General features: G+C 35.8%; 1 protein-coding gene across 4 annotated transcripts in view; it reads right to left on the bottom strand.

Annotated features, from left to right (window-relative positions):
- CPEB4 (cytoplasmic polyadenylation element binding protein 4) overlaps positions 1-21,139 on the bottom strand; it is a 63,694-nt gene that overhangs the window by 5,183 nt on the left and 37,372 nt on the right. Inside the window, exons 3-9 of one of the 4 annotated variants that reach the window (XM_059174331.1) lie at positions 20,187-20,237; positions 11,080-11,103; positions 9,168-9,341; positions 5,775-5,864; positions 5,258-5,376; positions 3,112-3,226; positions 1,690-1,871 (exon numbers count right to left, since the gene is read on the bottom strand). In XM_059174331.1, the coding sequence (XP_059030314.1) occupies positions 1,690-1,871; positions 3,112-3,226; positions 5,258-5,376; positions 5,775-5,864; positions 9,168-9,341; positions 11,080-11,103; positions 20,187-20,237 (755 nt within the window). The remainder of the gene's footprint in view (positions 1-1,689; positions 1,872-3,111; positions 3,227-5,257; positions 5,377-5,774; positions 5,865-9,167; positions 9,342-11,079; positions 11,104-20,186; positions 20,238-21,139) is intronic. The other 3 variants (XM_059174332.1, XM_059174333.1, XM_059174334.1) reach the window with 3 other exon arrangements.

Below are 21,139 nucleotides of genomic sequence, written 5' to 3'. Positions count from 1 at the left end.
TAATTCACCAGTGAGAAAAGAGTTGGCTATTTTTAGTCTTGGAGAGGCTCATGGTTAAATTCCCTTATACCAGGTCATCACTACCTCTGGTGCCATCCAGCTCTTGTCAAGGAATCCTGACAAAGATTAGCCGTGAACTAAAGAAGATGAGTGACATGAAGACAGGAAGAGCAGAGGAAACTAGAGCATCAGCCTTCTGGCCCCGAGGCCATTTTCTAACATGGAAGGAGTGGCAAGAACACTGGTCAAAGATCTGATCGCAGAGGAATACAAATGAAGTCTGCATTTCCAATAACTAACCTTACACTTCTGACACCTTTGTTGGGATGAAGCAGCGAGGCAGAAGACACTGCACATGTGGATGTAGATATTTTTTAGTGTGAACAAAAAACAAGTGGGCTTGTTTAATGTATTCTGCAACTTGTCTCGCCCTCTTCCTGTGTTTATAATAGAATCTAGACCTTTCTGTTTAAAGATTCACAATATACTATGATATCCACTATCATCTTATATTTTACACTGACACTGAAGTAGAATATACATGAAATGAAACATAAGCAATAAATGTAAACCACTATTGACTTGATAGTTTCTACATAATGAATTGAGAACAGCACAGTACAATCAATCAAAAAAGACTTTTTTGAGCACAATGCCTCAGAGTGTTGATATCAGTCAGTCCTAATGAAAGTGCCAGTCTCCCATGAAATAGGAAGCTGACACCAGAATATAAATCAATGTATTGCTTCTATCATCAAGAGGGTCTTTCTACCGGGAGGAAAAAAAAAAAAGTCAGCTGAACTAAACATTATGCTTACTAATGTAGCTGATTCACATTCTGGTGTAAATTCCTATCTTACCACAAGCTAGTAACCATTTGCTGCTGGCACACTTTGAGTAGTTTTGGTATAGGATACAGTTCTATCTATCAGAACATAAACTGAGGACAGAGACTTCTTGTCCTAGGGGCTAAAACATTTGCTGAATGCATGAAACGCGAAGATAAGAAATAATCTATGAATGCAAAGAAATAAGATGAATACAGAGTTTCAAAAACTGTACCTTAGAAAACAGAGGAGGATACTATCTCTGAGGTTTTCTTCAGCTTTTTAATTCAGAAGCTTAACCAACAAAGAGGAATTTAAAGTGCTAAAAATAATGCTAATTACTACCTAATTTCAGGTGGTAGAATACACTACAAATAAAAAGATGATTTCTTCTATTTAAACTGTTATAATGAAATATTTCAAAGATATGCAGCCCTACAAGTGAATTCATTCAGTGATTTGTTACCTAGTGCACTGGAAAAATAGGGCTTATTGAGGTATTCATGATTTTTAAAAAAAAAAGTCAGGAGATCTCAAGGGCATTGATGTTTGTACTTGATATAATGATATTTACTGAATGATTGACTAACCGAATAAATTAATGAATAGAGGTGCTAGTTTAGGAGATTAAATTGCCCCGAGTAAATTGATACAGTGTTGTGTTAGGCTACACAAAACACTAAGGGATAGAAAAAATTTGTAGGAATCCTTAGATGTATTACAAAGCACACACCTAATTGGTCATAGAGACATACTGTCAGCTGCTAATTTTACTGTCATATAAAATCCCCCCATTCCAATCTTGGTAATGACACACTGAGGGCCATTCCTAGAACTCCCCAAAATATAATCTAGGACTTACCCGTTTATCTATCTCTCCATGCTGCAGCTGAACAAAGCGGGCACTGATAGCAGCTATGTAACTCTGTTGATTAGAGAATGCGACTCGCCCAGCTCCTTTTGGGTATTTCAACTCAGGGTCGGTATCAATCCCAGCATAGCACACACCTCCATACAGACGATCCATTATCATGGCAAGCTCCACTAAATGAGATAGGAGCAAATAGGTTACTGAAATCAGGAAAATCCATCTAGTTCACCAAAGGTTTCATTTAAAGCAGTTCATCTGTATTCTGAACTCACGACCTTATAATAATTAATAAATCAATCATTAATCTTTTAAGAAAGGACAGGAACTCTACTGGATGTTTCACATATGTTCTTTTTTTTTTTTATTAACATATGATGTATTATTTGTTTCCAGGGTATAGGTCTCTGATTCAACAGTCTTACACAACTCCCAGCGCTCCCCATAGCACATACCCTCCCCAGTGTCCATCACCCACCCACCCCATCCGTCCCACCACGCCCCTCCAGCAACCCTCACATATGTTCTCTTTTAATTTTCACAACAACCCTAGGAAGTAGGTAGTAATTTCCTGGGGAAATCGAGCCACAGATGGTTAAGTGATAGCGCTGGGCTTGGCACCCTGGTCTGTCTGCTTTATACCATGTTGCCACCATATATTTACGGTTAATAATATATTACTTAATATAAACAATCATGTGAACGCTAGAAAATGGATTTACAGACCTTGTCTGGAGGTCCTTCTAGTTGATTTCCTTCAAACCTTTGTTACCTTTCCCTAGAGTCTAGCTATTCACCAATTTTTTATGTTAAAACCTGAAATCATGAATGTATCATCTTCTCCAGAAATCTTACAATTTTAAACTGCATTCTTGTTCATTTTATGTTCTTTTTCTCACTTATACCAATAAGCCTCATTTTACTTTAAGTTTGGGATGAAATTTCACCTGTAAATACTACTCTAAAAAACACGATACACTGCTGCTAGAAAACCCTACTATATTCCAGAGCTCAGTAAAGAACTGGTAAGCAAATGAGGCCATGGGAAACAAACCCTAAAATCTATTCTTGAAGGGTTTTTCCAGACGATGATGAGAGTGGTGCTCTCTAACACCACACAAAGCACTTGGCACCACTTTTTCCCACTTAATCCTCAGAACAACTCTATATGAAGCAGATACACTTACTACTCCATTTGACTGATGAGGAAATTGAAAATTAGAGGAAATAATTTGTCCAATATCACTCAACTTTTAACTGGGAGCAGAGCACATGAATTCAAACCCAGATACTTTGATTCTAGAACTCTCGCTCTTGGACATTAACTCAAATGCTTGTGGAGAATTTTTCTTAAAAACCTTTATAAGGTATTTCTTATGCTAAAAGGTGAAGAGGGTAGTTCTGTTTGTTTCTTACCAGCTCGTAATGGTCGAGGAACACCACCGACAAATATAGTTTTTCGTGGGTCAAGAGGCTGTGAACCATCCATCACGAAGTCACTGTCACTGAGATTCCAAGGCCGAATCTGTACCTAGAGAGCAGATAAACCTGAATGTCTCATTCTTAATGCAGACAGTTTATGAGGAAATAAGTTAAAAATTATTGTAGAGTATTTTATTTTAAGAGCAACAATAATCCACACCATTATAAATCAATAAAAATTAGAAGACTTACATATAGCATAGCCTAACCCTTCATCTCATTTTTTATTTTAAAGATTTTATTTATTTATTTGAGAGAGAGACAGTGATAGCATGAGTGAGGAGCAAGGAGAAGGTCAGAGGGAGAAGCAGACTCCCCATGGAGCTGGGAGCCCGATGTAGGACTCGATCCCAGGACTCTGGGACCATGACCTGAGCCGAAGGCAGTCGTCCAACCAACTGAGCCACCCAGGCGTCCCCCTTCATCTCATTTTTAAGAGCAAGTGATTTTTTTAAATGAACCATTTTTAAGTGAATGAAAGTTGAAAATTCAATTTTTATTATCTATTATAAGCTAAATCACTAATATGTCCTTAATTACTAGTAAGTTAATTAGCTGTTTCTCAAATTATTTGGGCTTCTATCCTACTCAATCCTCCAATATCCACATAATTTAAGTTATCACCGTATTTAATGCTGATCAGAATACAGTGCTAGGATTATGTGCCCAATCCTACAAGTGCAAACTACTCCTGATACTAATAAATCTGCTGCATTATTTCAAAAAGCATTTCAAAGTAAAAATTTTGATATCTACACTAAACTTATGATAAAACACTTCAATGTGTCCACTGCTTTAGTCAACCAAGAATCGTGTACCTTATTTTAATTGTTTGCATTTACTATTACAAATGCCCAAACCGAAGGCTACAGATGGGCTCGTAGTAGGATATTCTTAATATGCACAACAACAAAATCCTAAGCCAGAGGTCCCACACTCAAATACCTATGGCGACTGCAAGGGAACATAAACAGGTCAAATATAATTACCATCTAGGCCATGGGAACTCTGGGAAAAGCATTCCAGACTTAGACAATCCCAAGACACCAAGAGGAACTCCATTAATTATTGTGTGAGCTGAACCCACAGGCACCTCCATTCTGAACTGTACCCCATTACTAGATCTGGCTGAGTGATAATAAATTGTTGATTTGTCAGATTTGAAAAAACAGGCTGGTTGCTACTATTCCTAAAGACTAAATTTTATGATAAAGAAAAACATTTTTGGGGACGCCTGGGTGGCTCAGTTGGTTGGGCGGCTGCCTTCAGCTCAGGTCATGGTCCCAGCGTCCTGGGATCAAGTCCCGCATCCGGCTCCTTGCTCCGCAGGGAGCCTGCTTCTCCCTCTGCCTCTGCCTTCCACTCTGTCTGCCTGTGCTCGCTCTCGCTCTCTCTAACAAATAAATAAATAAAATCTTAAAAAAAAAAAAAAAAAGAAAAAAGAAAAACATTTTTGGGGCGCCTGGGTGGCTCAGTAGCCTTTGGCTCAGGTCATGATCCCAGGGTCCTGGGATCGAGCCCCGCACTGGGCTCACTGCTCAGCAGGGAGCCTGCTTCCTCCTCTCTCTCTCTGCCTGCCTCTCTGCCTACTTGTGATCTCTGTCAAATAAATAAAATCTTTAAAAAAAAAAAAACTTTTTCAAGAATAAAAAAGAGTATGCCATGTACATTTCTGTATATGTATAATTCACTTTATTTTGGGAGAGTACCAAGTGCAAAAAGTTAAGGATAGCTATTGGGTAAGATCTTGATCAAAGAGAAGAAGAAGACAAACAAATATCTATTTGTGATTTGGGGGTTCTATTATTCAAGGAAATTCAGCTACTTTATCAAATGCGTTATCAAGTTAAATTTTTTAATGGTAAAGACTTACCAATATCTTAATTAACCAAAAAATTCAATGTAAGATAATGTGTGTAAATAACATAGCATGTCAATGTTAGGTTGACAACAATAGCAGTTTGTAAGTAGGTTACGAACATGTCAATTAAAAGATACATCAAGATGTCTGTGGGTTTTCAAACAAAGCAGAGATGACAGCAAAAAACAAAAAGCTATTTTCATGTTAGACAGCACTCACTGGCTTATCTTTGATAGTGGGACTTGACACACACAGGTAGAGTTTTCCATCTTCTTCAATACATGCATCAATCAGAGCCTGAACAGAGCTTTCATCTTGAAAGAGCAGGAATGCATAGCCTGATAAAAAGGAGAAAAAAAGGCTTATTTGTTCCCTAATTTTTTTTTTTAATTCTTCAACAGAAAGGAAGTATATAAGCTGAAACTAAGGAAGTATATAAGCTGAAACTAAGGGAAAGAGTAAAAAAAGGTTAAGAAAACTTACATCTTCCTACCTGATGTAGGAATAATGTTGATAGGATCAACATTAAGTTCAGTTTGGTATCTTGGAACATCTTTTGAAGTCAAATTAAATTTGAACCAAAAGTATGTATTAGGTATAAATTTCAAGGGCACATTTGGGAAAATATAAGTTTAACAATGAAAAATCTTACAGCGAAAGTAAACATTTATGAAAAGGCTAAACACTAAACAATATCAGGACACACTGTACATGTATATTGAATCATGAGGATTACCTTTAGGAGGAAAATAGGATTTGCTCTCTGCTTTATGAGGCCAATCCACAATCAAAGGGCCAAAGCGACGAAAACTAGCTGTGATCTCATCTAACGAACAACAAAGCAAAGCAAAAAAAATAAATAAATTTAAATATTTTTATAATCATTTTGGAAAGTAGTTTAGAAAAAACAGTTTCAAAACCACTATTTACAAGAGTAATATAAAGAACTCCTAAATCCCTTTCACCGAGATCCCCCAACTATTACTATTTTACACACTGGCCGGCCTTCCCCTTCTTCCTTCTTTCTTGCCCTTCTTTCTATCTCTATGCATGCATGAATCAACCTACCTATCTACCTATCATTTTTTTTTTCTTACATGACACTCTATAATCCAGAAATACAACCACTGGCACCTGCTCAAAGCAAGATCACTTCCTCATACACTATCATGTAACCCTCCCAATCAGGAAACCAGTATTCATACACTATTACCCCCCAATTCACAGACTCTATCCAAATTTCAAACTATCCCAACAGTATCTCTTTCTCCTTTCTCAATCAGAATCCTATCCAGAACACATGATACACTTAGATGTTCTGTCCCTAAGGTATCCGTATTCTTCGGTTTTGGAACAGCCTCTCATTTTTTCCTATCTTTTGTATCTTTGACAGTCCTAAAAGTTTAGAGACCATTCATTCCGTAGGACAACTCCCAGCCTGTACCATTTCCTCATGACCGGATTCATGAGTAGACTATAGGAAAAATAAATTTCCAAAGAACTTCTGGAAGGAGTAGGTAAGCATGTATAGATAGGATCTGGGAGGAGGGAAGGACAGAGGAAAAGAAGAGATCGTAATGTGTTCAAGTCCCAAGATGGTAGAACTGTTTGTCTCTCCTCCAGATTGTGAAACAGTACAGTCTGCTCTGCTCTGCTGCCCATTTCTGTAATATCATCTGGCTCATGTAAGAGAGACTGGTAAATAGTGGAATGAAATCACCATAATCTGGAAGTTGTACTGGTTTGCAAATCACTGTTCCTAGGGAAGGTGAACTAGTGGGAGTAGAATTTTAACATTCATCAAGAAAAGAAAAAGCCCCTAGGCTTGTCTGATATGCAGGCAGCCATGCTCCTACTCTCCCAAAAGAAAATGAAAAATGAGCACAACAACCAGGGCTCCCACACTAGAGAGGCACAATCCCACCTGTGCAGGGCTCTCATCTCCTGGGAGTGTGCACTTCCTCACATGCTCCCAGGTCCAGTTATATCTGCATTGCCTCCAAGCCTGTAAGCCAGCATTTCTGCTCTGTTGGTTTTGTGTATTTTCAGTATTCCTTAAGGCAGCCTCTAACCACACTGAGCCACTTGCTTAAATTGTCCAAGTCATTTCCAAGGTATTAATTCTTTTTGTTAATGCTTCCAGTACAAAGGTAATTGGGTTCTGAATTATTTGCTTCCTACCCTATTTCTCCAGAAACCTTATAATCTTTAGTGTATAATTCTTCAGAACACAACATTCTCCAGGAATACATCTTGCACATTATAGTAGAAAGATCTGTCTACTTAAATTGCTACTGACTTATCAATATGCTTGATGATTATCATTTTTCCCATTAATTTTGCTGTTTAAACCATCTTCTTTGCCAGACTAGTCATATTTACCTGTGCCTCTAAAAATTTTAGAAATTGCACATTTAAGATTGCTCAGTAATTTTCCAAAAAGATAGAGACTATCTGGGCCAGAGAAGGACTTTACTCCAGGCAAGGTCAGACAAAATTCAGTCTTTGCTCTCTTTTTGTGTGTAAGCATATAATTCATTCACTAAACACCATCTGTGCTAAAGATTTGACTTTCAAGGGTCAAAGACCCAAGAATCCATAGCACTAAGGAAAATGAGGATTCCAGGCAAAGAAAAGAATAGGCCGCACACAGGAGCTTATTAGAGAGGCCAATACTGTGATCACATGGTCAGCCCAGCATGAACACTTTGGAAAGCTAGATCTTCTGAGAACAGGATGAAGACTGATTCAGTCTAGCCTGAAATCCCAATACAACTTCCACCCAAGACAATTTTTCATAGATTAGACAAAAGAGAGCTGTGTTTAGTTCAATCTTTGATTTTTGAAACCTTTTTTTGAATTAGCCTTCCAAAAGATTGACCCTTTTAAGGAAAATGAAGTGACTCAATACATTTAATCTAAATTGGAGCTTATTAAACATTATTATTAGACCTTATAGATTTTTAGAGAAAACTATTCTATTCTCCGTAACATTAACTGGTTTATTGTCATTTCCATTTAGGAAACCAAGGCAGAAGAGATTAGGAAAACAACCATTACCACCAACAGTAAGGATATATGGTTCCTATACGGTCTGCTACTTGAATTTTAGTCTGAACTTGAACTGGGGTCACTTAGACCCACAGACGAAGAAAATATTGCTGAACAACTAATCCTCTAAATCTCTGGCTGGCTCCTAATGCAGGCCTCAGCTCAAATACTACTTCCTTAAAGAGGATATCCTTGGGACACCTGGGTGGCTCAGTTAGACATCCAACTCTTGGTATCAGCTCAGGTCCTGATTTCAGGGTAATGGCCTCAAGCCCCACACTGGGCTCCATACTTGGCATGAAGCCTACTTTATCAAAAAAAAAAAAAAAAAAAAAGAGGCTTTCCTTAATCACCTTATCTGAGAAGATACCCTGAATCGTTATATTTGTTATATCACAAAATAGTGCAATATCACACTATTTTCTTTTCAATACTTACTCTCTGATATTTTCTTGCATGATTACATACTTTTTATCTGCCTTCCACTACTAGAATTGAAACTCTATGCACACAAATACTTTCTATCTTGGTTATACTGTAAACAAGCCTAAGAACAGTGTGTGACTTTTTAAAAGCCTGTAAATATTTGACAAGTGAAAACAAACTCAGAAAATGATAAAACTCTTAAGATTTCCTTTCTTGTGGTACAACTTAAGGGTTTATTTTTCCAAAGTTCATCTTTAAGATTTCAAAATTCAATTAACTACATTTCTGCAGCAGGTAGGAAACAAGAAAACATACTGAATCTGGCTAAGGCAGCACCCACAGACAAAACCACAGTAAGCACTACGTGTTTGGCCACAACAGGTCCCTTGAGACGGTTTCCCAAGGACAGTTACTCTTTTCATTTAGTCTAATCACTAGCTACAGCAGGTTCCCCAAATCCCCAAATCCTGCGCCCCATCGTAAACTAATCTTACCTGCCGGGATAGAAAGATAAGACAAGCTAACAATGCTATCAAAACTGGATACTTGGAGTCAGATCAGATTGTTATTTTAACAGCAACCACCATCTATGAGTTAGGACTGTGCGCCATAGTCCAGGCGTTATGTAATTATTGGGTCTTTGTAAATATACCTTCATCGATGTCAGGAGGTAATCCGCCCACAAACACCTTTCGAGAATATCGTTCCACTCTTTCTCCATTCTGGTGAGTGAAGCAGTGAGGTGAACCCAGGCCACTATGAAGAGGTTGATCCCCACGGCCATCATCCAAGAATCCATCTTCCATTGGAAACAGTGAAGACTGACCTGGAATAGAAAGCAGAAAAAAAAAAGCTAACAGCAAATGTTCCTTGCCACTGCTGAGCAGACACAAGAAACAAGGAAAACGGCAGATTCAATAAGACTGCTTTTATTTTTCTCACTGAATAACAAATCACTTAGATATGCTCTTGAATTCCCATCACTTTAAAGTCTCCGTGGAGTCAGAGAGAAAGTGCATGGTTAAATAGAAGGCTGCTCAACTATCCCCCTGGGATCCAGACACTTCAGTGAGGTGAAATGGAAGTATAGGAGGAGGGAGCATTCTCTGGAAAGCAGCTGGCAGGAGACTCCATTGCCTTGGCAGGGCCCCCTGGCCAAGGGGCAACCTAGACATGTACACTAAGCATTAAATTCGGCGATCAGATGTTAGATCACTTAATTTTTTTTAAAACACAAAATAATATAGTCTACCTAATTTACTCTAAGACTGTCCTTAAAATAAACAAGTCAATTTTTAAAGTGAGCACTCATCTTGGTCTACCTTAATGGAATATAATCAAAACCCATTTAATGCTGTTATCCAACTTCACAATCTAGTCTTACAGAATTTAAGATTTTTAGGCATGGCAAAGATATATTTTCTTTTAGTTGAGTAATTAACAGCTGCCACTGGTGCTATCTAATTCTAAAAATGAGACATTAAGTTTGCTGTCTGAAAATCCTATCATACAAAATATATAAGCGAAAAAGACCAGAGATGCCAATGTGGTTCATATTATTCTTGTATTTACCTGACAACAAAACATGAACTTTGGAAATCATAAGCAAAACACTGAGCTACAAATAACTAGAATTTCTCAAGCACTATTTTGTCACTTTTCAGACGGCCAATTTACTTCTAGGTACTACATAAGGAGTTTGTTAATGGCTCCTATAGAAATAGAGCTTCAGTGCTCTTCCTTTACTGAAATACTCCAATATCCTTTGTTGCCACACTTGTTTTCCTTTCAACTTTCTGAACTAAACACAAATAATAACAATATATTTGTTATGAATTTACCCTACAAAACTACACTCAAGAGTTATAAAATGAAGATAAAAAATACCTACAAAATTAGAAGTTATTCCCGAAATAATGTTTAAAAATCACTTGCATTTGAAAGTTAAGCTATTTGACTATCTAGCTGACTTGTCTGTAAAAAGGCAAAGCTATCACAGTTGGTAAAAATCAGGTTTATTCAGGAACCTCTAAGAAATGATTCTTTAAAATTCTCTAAAATTTCTAGAGCTTCCCCCCCGCCCCAGTGTTTGAAATTTATAGGAGTAGTCATTTGTTTAGCTAATCTCATTTTAAACCAAATGTATTATGCTGACTTAGTAGAAAAAAATAGACATAAGGTATTCAAGTATAATTGAACTTCCAATATAATCAAGTATTTGAGACTAGTCACACCGTATTTTCCCTTTTAAAGATCCTTAATTTTTTTTTCTTCCAAGAAATTCCTTTCAGAAAGAAAAAGGTAAAATAAATCTTCAGATATAATTAAGCTGAGTTTGAGTTTATAATACAGGGACATTATCAATTCAAATTCAAATCCTACCATTCTGACTCCTTCAACTTAGAAAGTCTATAATCTTAACTATGACATATAAAGTATGTATGGATCAAAGCTACATTGCATTCCCCCCTCCCCTTCTTCCCCACAAGGGTAAGAAATTGAGCAATCTTGGGTCCTCTCCAAATACAACTGGTACATTCAAAAGTTAGAAACAGTAATGTTACCTCTCCTTCGCCCATATGTCCTTGCTGCATGTCAAATGAGAAAAAAAAAAAAAAACAACCTTTCAAACATTGTCAGAAGAATCAACTGTGATCTTTCATCTACCAGTTTTTGAAACTGAAAAAAAATAATTGACTATATTCCTCATTTCCTAGTAAATGTCTCAAAAACAAGGAATTTGGATGGTGAGAGGTCAATTTAACGCACTTTTTTTTTTAAGTTCTTCAAGGACACTGTAAAGCTGTACTGAATTTTACTTGTGGTAAGAGAAGTAGTTGCCTGTAACTGTCACCCAGGATCCAGACTAGTATGATACTAAGGTAATATGTAATATGATCTAAACCAATTCCAATCATACTGATCTTAAATGCTCCCAGAATTCCCTGCCAACTAGCATTTCAGTAAATATTTCAATACTTAATTCATGACTCTTTCAACACTACAAGATAAACAGCAATTTTATACCATGGCTTTATGATTAATACCTAACAAAAGAAATCATAACAAATGAAATCTTTAGGCAATTTATCAATTTATCAATTTAGCCAGAGAAAGTTTCTTATTCCTTGCCAAATTTTCCACCACATCCCAAATGCTGAAAAGTAAAAGTTTGGCATTTTATTGCCAAGTAGGTTACAGCTAAGAAGAGAAGTATATAATGTACTTATATGTATTTCCCTCGATACTTGACAAGTGGCAGCACAAACTTGAAATCAAGAAACTTTTGAGAAAATGTCTTCCCCGAAACAAACTGGCACTTAAAAGCCCAGCTTGTCCAATTACCTCGACCCTATTCAATAAACATTGCTTAAATGCCTGATCTTGCTAGGGACTATGGATGAACAGTACAGGGCCCTGACTACATGGAACTAGCAACCTGAAACGCCAGACAGCCACATAAGCAAAAAATGACAATGCAGCATACCTACTGCTATTGGTGTTAGGTACAACAAGAACAGAGGAGAAGAAACTGGCTCAGATAAAAGAATCAGAGAGGGGGGTGTGGCATTTGAGGAGAAGATCAGATGGCATTTAAGACTTTAAGGAAAAACCAGAGGAAAGGGCATTGCAGGCCTGGCAATGTAGCAAATTGGGGTGCTGTAATGTTCAGGGAAAGATGCCTAGAAAAGAAGCACATGGGACAAGTGAGGGCTTGGCCAGTGTGTTCTAACAGGAAGCTGGGATAGATTCCTGAGTTAGAAGGTGTAGCACCTTTAAGAAGTCATTATACAGATTGCTCAGGGTTTTAATTCTTAGCCCACTAGATAAATGCTCAATATGTGCAACTCAGTTACAACTGAATTTATAACTTAGAAATACCATACGGGTATTTTCCAAAATGAAATGGTCTCATACCAAAATACATTTCTCCCATTACTAGATATATTGGATTTCACCAAAGTACTTGAACAAATGGATTAAAACCACACAAAATTTCCTTCAGCTAGGATTTCACTTTGCTAGAGGTCTTAAATTTGGGGTTGGGGGGAGGTATTTTCTCAGTCAACCTGACATAGGCTAAAAAGACAAAGATATCATAAAAGCAGATGCTTAAGAACATTCTATTACTATGACTGCTTCAATGATAATGGAGTTTGGGAAAATTAATGATTTGAAAATCTTGGTTCTGTCAATCTTAAAAAGGTGATTGATGCTGCTTAGATTTCCAAGAAAAGAGATATTTGAAGAGAGCAGACTTCTAAAATCTACAAAATTAACATAAAATTCTCATAGCTTCCATTTATCAAAAATAAATATAGTTTCAGTAAGGGTAAGTGCTACAGATTAAAGGCAAAAATCAAATAAATCTCAAAATCTTTAAATGTGTACTTTCAATCTTTGATCTTGTACCACAAAATTAAGCTGGTTAATATAAAAGAATTCATGGTTAAATTCTGAAAACTACCTAGAAATGTTTTCCCACATTAAGAGAAAATAAGTTACAGGTGTACAATGCTTACAACATAAAAATTGCCGAATCAGAAAGGGAAATTAGGGGCGCTGGGATGGCTCAGTGGGTTAAAGCCTCTGCCTTTGGCTCAGGTTATGATCCCAGAGTCCTGGGATTGAGCCCCACATCAGCTCTCTGCTCAGCAGGGAGCCTGCTTCCATTCCTCTCTCTCTGCCTACTTGTGATCTCTGCCTGTCAAATAAATAAATAAAATCTTAAAAAAAAAAAAAAACAGTAATATTCTGGAACACAGAAAAGAGTGTTTAATTTTTTTACTTCTACTTATTATAATGCTGTTAATAATTATATATTATTTTTAACATAGATTTTGACATGACATGCATACAGAAAAGTACACAAACCATAAGTATAGAATTCAATGAATTTCCGATAACATGAAGCTGCCTATGTAACCAGAACCCAGACAGTAACAAAATGGTAAATGGTGCCCCTTCATCCTACCCGTGAAAAATGTACTAACCACCTTTTTCCCAACTGTTTCAAATTATATTTGGCTTAAGATTATTATGATGCCGTACCTGTAACACAGATCTTTACCACTTTACTGAGGAAAATGTCAGATTTCCAATCTCATGATTATCAACTGTCACATTATTATTTGATAGTTCTCAAACATCCAAAGAAGTAGAAAGTTAAAAAAATAATTCCCTTTAAATATGTTTTAAGAAATCACATTTTGGAAAACTTCTAGCTAAGTTGCTGAAATAAACCCTGCCCATATTTTCCCTTTAATTACCAAAGAGTATACTGTTAAAAACATTTCCAAAAAATGCATGCTGTTATTGAATACAAATCTTCTAGTACCCATAGGGTTTTAAACGACTACTATTTACACCTTTATCTATTTTTATTTTTATTTCTTGGTTTTTACTTATAAGTCCTGAATAACTTCATGATTAGTACTAGTATGATTCAAGAAGGTTCTAAATGGGCTAGAAACATTCTAGCTATAAATTTTATAATTTCTGGATGCATGTTGTTATTAGATCTATTGAAAAGCACTTTATTTCCAAAATATCTTTAAAGGATTGCTTACAAATGCCCTATATTCATCATTAAATTCCCTCAAGCAAAACATTTTACTACTCTGGGACACTAGATTTGCAAAGAAGGTACAGAAAGACTTTAGCATGCAGCCATTTTCAGACTGGCACATAGTCATGTGCTGATATCTAAAGCTCTCTAAGACGTAGTTTCCATGAGTACTGTACTTCCGTGTGTACTGCACGATTCTTATTGTGTACGTGTAAAAATAAAGAAAACATAAGCAGGTATGTGGAAATATGATGAAATCTTTTTTCTAAAAACAACCACAAGAACCTTAGAGAGAAAAACTGGCACGGGGAAGGAAAGAAGGATTTCACTTCTTGATTTATCCCTTTCTGTACTATTTACATTTATTAACTATGTTACTATGCTTGTGGACATACCCCTTTTTTGTTTTCTTCTTGGTACTTATGTTAAAAACAAACAAATTCTATATTAAAGAAAAACATCCTTTCCTCCATGAGAAGACCTAAACATTTTTATAAAGAAGATGAAGGATAAAATATTACTAGGTTTTAGTAGGCAATGAAAGACTGCTCATACTCAGGCTAATCTGGCCCACCTTCTACCTCTACCATCTACCTCTCATTGCCCCCAAGGTGAGAAACAGATAGCAATTCTATTTAGAAAAAACAGGCGTAGAGGACTCAGATTCAAAGATGTTATATAACTGATTTTTTAGTAGGACTGAAAAAAAAAAGTATGTAGGGAAATTAGTTAAGTTAGTAAATCATTTAAAAAAGATAAAAGTCGGGGCGCCTGGGTGGCTCAGTGGGTTAAGCCGCTGCCTTCGGTTCAGGTCATGATCTCAGGGTCCTAGGGTCGAGTCCCGCATCGGGCTCTCTGCTCAGCAGGGAGCTGCTTCCCTCTCTCTCTCTGCCTGCCTCTCCATCTACTTGTGATTTCTCTCTGTCAAATAAATACATAAAATCTTTAAAAAAAAAAAAAAGATAAAAGTCAAAGGCTTGAAGCTAAAAGGAATTAATCTGTTAACAAAAGAATAAAGTTGATAGAACCAAAAAGCAGACAATCATCATAAAGACCAGGGCATACAATCCAACAAAGATGCAAAGAATTATTTTAAATGATCTTATAAATCAACCCCTAATGTAATGGACTGACTCCCTGTCACAAAATTATTTTAAATATATGCCTAGTAGTTGGAATTTCACATGTCACATTGGCTTGTGTTTATACTAACTTATTCGTACAATAGTCAAAGAATGCTGATACGATACAATAAAGAAGAGACAAAGATATTATTTGTAAAGAGCTATTTTAGAAAAGGGTAGAGAATGGCACTCTAGTTTCTCTACATCCCTAACCCTCAGTTTTCTACAAAAATGGAGAGCTGAAGAGAGAATAACAAAAGATACCCTATATACACATGATGACCACACAGTCATGATCTTCAGTAAGTAGTAATTTCTTCCTTTCTGCAAAAATAAACCGTGTCTATATTCTGAGGTTGTCTTCAATAATTACTCTAAGCTTTTCATTACTATTCTAAGGCTAACAACTGCAGAGCACTTTAGAATTTACAATATATTTTTTCACCAAGGCATCTTTCAACATTCTTCTTATTGTAGCAACTAGAACCACATTATATACATTTTCAGTAAGTAACTATAATCTACATTTCTTGTGGGTAAATTATACCCTCCCCACTTTCATGGATTTCTGTGTACTACACCCCCCTTAAGCAAACAATCTTCCTCCTTTCATTCCAAAAAACTATAATTAAGAATTGTTCTATGCTAACCTTTTTAAAAAAGATCTCTTAACTAATCTCCTCTGGGACAAGCAAATATTTTAGTGGATGCTGCCAAGTGAAAGAAATCCACAAAGAAAAGGAAATACATACATGAATTTATAAAATCTAATATATTTTACAGTTGTTCTTTAACTTTCTCTGCCAGAATTTCATTTCTGAAGCAGTTAATCCTATGAACTAATGGAATGGAATGGAAGGTTGGAGAAAAAAAGCACCAAGCACAAGCACTTTCATAAAAGAGGTGGTTGCAAATGCATGTTTGTTGTCTAAGGCAAAAAAGTTTTCAAGATGGGTAAAAGGAAAATTAACCTTCCAATCTGGTGTCTGTATCAAAGCTACACCAAGATAGACCACAGGAATGTGAGGTAAGTCTGGCCCAAATTTAGAACTCCTTTCTGACTTGGCTGAGAAACTGAGTCAGTTGCTTTTCATAACCATAAAATGGATGTTCTAACTATATACCTATTACATAAAATTTACTACGAAAAAGTATCTGTTCTGGGATAAATTGTGTTCCCTCCTCAAAATTCATATGCTAAAGTCCTAACCTCCAGAAACTCAGAGTAGGTCTGTATTTGACATCAGGGCCTTTAAAGAGGTAATTAAGGTTGAATGAGGTCACTGAGGTAGGCCCTAATCCAGTATGACTGATGTCCTTAAAAGAAGAGATTAGGACACCATTCATGCACAGAGGGAAAATCATGTGAACACAGAGAGAAGATAGCCATCTACAAACCAAGGAGGCCTCAGAAGAAATCAACCTTGCTGGCACTTTGATTTTAAACTTGTAACCTCTAGAACCAGAAGCTCTGAGGAAATAAATTTCTGATTAAGCCACCAGTCTGTGGTACTTGTTAAGGTAGCTCCAGCAAACTAATACAGTATGCAGAAAGTAGCTACAAAGTTTGGTTTTTTAATATACTTAACATCCAAGGATTTTGCCCAAGAATGTCCTCTTAAAAAAAAAAAAAAAAATCTCTACAACTAATAACAGAGATTGATTGAATAATTTTTCCACAATGTGCACCACAACATTCTTAGTACAGTTATTAATTATTATTTGTTGCATTATGGTGGCAGGGTCTTTTAAAAGTCATGAGTGGTATATGAAGGTTACTGCATAGTATAAAAACTGACGATTGAGCATGGCCAAAGGGGAAAAAAAGTAATTTGATCCACTCGATGAGTAAGCTCTTTTTATCTTTGTACATGCAAATCCCAACATTACTTCAATATAAACTGCTGAAGCTGGTAGACTACTCTGAATCTTTTTGTCTTTTTATTTATTCAGGATTTAAACCCTACTTCTTTTCCAAAAAGCATTGAGATTACTTGAAAAATTCAAAACAAGTTATACAATGAAAATCATAGTCAAAAAAAAAAGAAAATCATAGTCAAAATTCAGATGTTCAAGTGAAGAGAGTAAACAGTTCTCACACGCTTTTTATCTAAACAAAAAAGAAATGGCTTTCAACTCAACAGCGGCTTGGAAGAAAAAGCTCTGAAAGTTACAGTTGAGACAAAGTAGAGTAGCTATATAAATAATCACCTTTCTAAAGGTTCTTAAGCCTGAATAGATAATTTATGGTGGACAGGGAAGAAGAGCTCCTTACAGTTCCTTAAAGTCTTAAAGTTGAATAATGAATGTAAATCAACACAATGTACTAGGCTTTTATTTTCAGCTTTAAGGAGAGACTGCATGGATATGAGATACAAAAGGACTGCATTTTAAAACGAATACAGTAATTTTTATGTTATCTATTTTAATAATCAGCAAAAAAAAGCATGTTAAACAATAGATGATTTTTACACTTATCTTAATCCCATTTTGTTTTTTCCTTATAAATTTTTAGCGCTAATGTTCCTAACCAAAATATGTATGTGTATATTAGCACTAATATTCCTAGCCACAAATATTCCTAACCATTCTATTATTTTAACTACCTAGCAGCTCTATGCTAAATGATTTACATGCATTTCATCTTCATCACAATTCTGTGAAATGGATAGTAGTTATGAGTCCAAAGTTTATCTTCGTTAAATACAAATAGCGCTTTACACTAGATTTATAAGATGGGTACCCCCAAAACATGAACTAAATTGTCAGTAAAGTCACTAAAACATCAACACACAAATGAGATTAATTTATCTATAGAAGCAATCCACCATAGAAGAGGTTTCATAAATCTGACTGAAGAGAATGGGCAATGCCTACACCCACACCAAAATGATTAAAAATTGTCTCAACCTTCCTCCACCCCCACCTTGCTTTAATTTTATGATTTTAAAGTAATCTGCTATAATCTGCACTTTGCTATTGGAGAAACAACTCTGTCAGTCACCTACAGCATCTGGTCTACCTAGTTTTATTCCTTATTGAGAATGTATAAACTGGCATCTGGTCCTAGTTGGTTGATTATTAAGAACTAACACTTGAACAAATCTGATAAAATCAAGTTCTATGACCTTCTGAGGTAAACACTAGATCTGAGACCATGGCAGTCATAAACCCGCTAGGATTATACTTAAGGAACCAGCAAGTTCTCCCTCTTTGACAACTCTTTGTTCTTTATCTTCCTATCTTTCAGTTTGAGACAATTTTTAAACTCAGCCTGTATACCTTTCTAATAAACACAGTTTCCATGTATGCAACAGCAAAAACTACCCAGTCCCTTTCTAGAGTCTATGGACTAATAACATTTCAAAAAGTAATTATTTTTTACCTTTATTTTTCTTTGCCAAGAAAGGGTCACAAAAAATAATCTATTCATAAAAGAAAGGATATTAACGGCAAGGGCAGAGGAGGCAATCTCACAATAATAGACTCTCAAAAAATGAAGTGAATTTAGCTTTAAGGAAAACCCATTAGAGAGTTCAGAGAGTCTCACCTCAACAAAGATGGACTCCAGAGGGAATGGATCTAATTTAGCAACTGCATGAGGAAATTGAGACAAAGAAGAGTTGACCACTTTGCCCATGATCGCACATCAGCATCTCAAATCCTGGGTTCACTGCCATTTCCAGCATGCAGACTCAGAAACTTGTTCCACAGGAAAAGCTAAAGTCTTGCTAGAATGGCAACCCTTACATTATTCCCGCTTATCTTGATGCCATTATCACCACTGGGTTTGGTTTTTGGTCTACCCACACTTATACTGAAATATTATATTTTGGTATTATTTCTGGTAGCTGTAGCATGAAAAGGCCAAAGTCTGATGAATAAATGAAACTTTTATAAATCATACAGTCTTCAGAGGATCTAATGCACCCATGGCAACTCTTATAAATCAAATTTCCTTTTAACTTTTACTGGCTCGACAATCTTATGTTCTACAGAATACTGATACCAAATATTAACCAAAAGTAGATTCAGTCATAAAAATAATTTTTTCCTAAAACTAATTTTTAATCCTCCATTCACAATATACCATAGACATGGAGTACAAAATTTGTTGTTTTTTTTGTTTTGTTTTGTTTTATCTTTGGAATAATGAGAATACAGCTATTCAGCCAAGAACATGTCTTCGAGATGGTGGGACTTACAATGAGCTTTGACAGATGGAAGGCACTGTGAGCACAATTAAAAATCCATATTCAATAGTGAATAAGTAGAAAAGAAGTAAATAAGACTTTGGTATTTCACCTAATTAAACTATAGTAGTACAAAACAGACATTTTTTTACTCAATTCCTTCTAGGAGGAGATGCCCCTTCCTTGTTAAATTTAATCTGCTGCAGCATATGCACATAAAAGAGAACTCAACAGCCCACTGGCAATATTTAGAACCAGAAAGGAGAATTTACCAAGGGCACTGTGAAGGTCAATAAAACTTCATTTTTCTTGTTCTCATTAAACAGCAAATAGTGAATGACCTTGTCCTCTACAATGTCAAGACCTGTGGTCTCAGGCTGCATTTTCTGGTTTCAGATCTCTGATTACCCTCCCTTTCTCCTGGAACATTTTTCTAACTACATGGAAATGGTTTTCATGTTGACATTTCAAAGGTCACTCTACAGAATCTAATGGTAGATTAAACCATTCTTTATGTATCATTAGAGATTCTCATTTATTCTGTCACCAATTTCAAGATAGAGAACAAGTTAGTTCTCAACGTTTAAAAAAGTTAATGCCACAATTTGGAGGAAAATAATTATTCATTATACAGCTAACAAATTAATAGCAACTTACAATTATCATTACAGAACAAACTAATGTCATTTTTCCACTTGTCAAAGCATACCTATTATATTTTCTCATCTAGAACTAACTTGTTTCATTTCTGTGCACTTCACTAGGGTAAATCAATTATCACTTACCATTAATAAGCAGAGAGCTATCGGATCCTGGATATGAATAGTTTAGACGACCTGAAGGTAAAAGAAGGCCGTTACTAAATTTATTTTTTCATAGATGGTTTAAATGTATTCAGTAACAAAGCTGAATTAATAGCTTTAATTAAGGTAAGGTATTTTTAAAAAGCTTTATTATGGGATAAAACTTTGCTGTGCTGATGAACACAATGAGTCAGAGGACATATCAATCAGCATGTTAACAAACATCCAAAAAGAAGGGTAAGTTTGAAAGTGGGAAAATAAAATATCCCTCATATTTAACTATTTGGTCTCTAATTTCCAAAGTAATTTTCTTTATAACATTATATTCGAATAGAAACTCATAATAATAGGGTTTTTTTGCCCCATAAATATAAAAATGTTTTCATGTGTGTAGTTTGTTTTTTAAAAGTACGTAATTAGCAGGAAGATTTCTCTATATAATTCATAACAAAAGTGCCAGACTTATGCCTACATGTACAGACACACTAATGGTTTTAAATTCTCACTTTGGAGGAAGAGTAGAGAGAGTAAAGAAAAACATATTATTGTACTTACATGTGACAGAAAATATCAAAGCACATAGCACAATGCCCAGAGCACAGTAGGTACTCACAAAATGGTGGGTTAGTTTCCTTCTAATTTTGAAGTAGTTCAAAATCTAGTTTTGAACCTAAAATGGACACCCAAGATGTCCATCAAAAAAGAATCTGTGACAGTACTAAAATTTTTGGAAGATGCAACATCTTTCCAAATTGGTAGCCTCAAATAAAGGGGGGAAATTGCACTGGGATCTCTCCCTTTAACAGGAATTACATTTCTGTTCTGGAAGAGTTTCTACATACTGAGTTGAGGTATCCAGACCATACACCATATACCTACTTCTGAGTACCATACCATATACCTAGTTCTATGCTGTTATAAAAAAATCATTAGGG

This window comes from Mustela lutreola, chromosome 5, assembly GCF_030435805.1.
Source record: "Mustela lutreola isolate mMusLut2 chromosome 5, mMusLut2.pri, whole genome shotgun sequence".
Lineage (NCBI taxonomy): Eukaryota > Metazoa > Chordata > Mammalia > Carnivora > Mustelidae > Mustela > Mustela lutreola.
The sequence above is the reverse complement of the archived record's forward strand: the minus strand, read 5'-3'. Positions and strand labels throughout refer to the sequence as shown.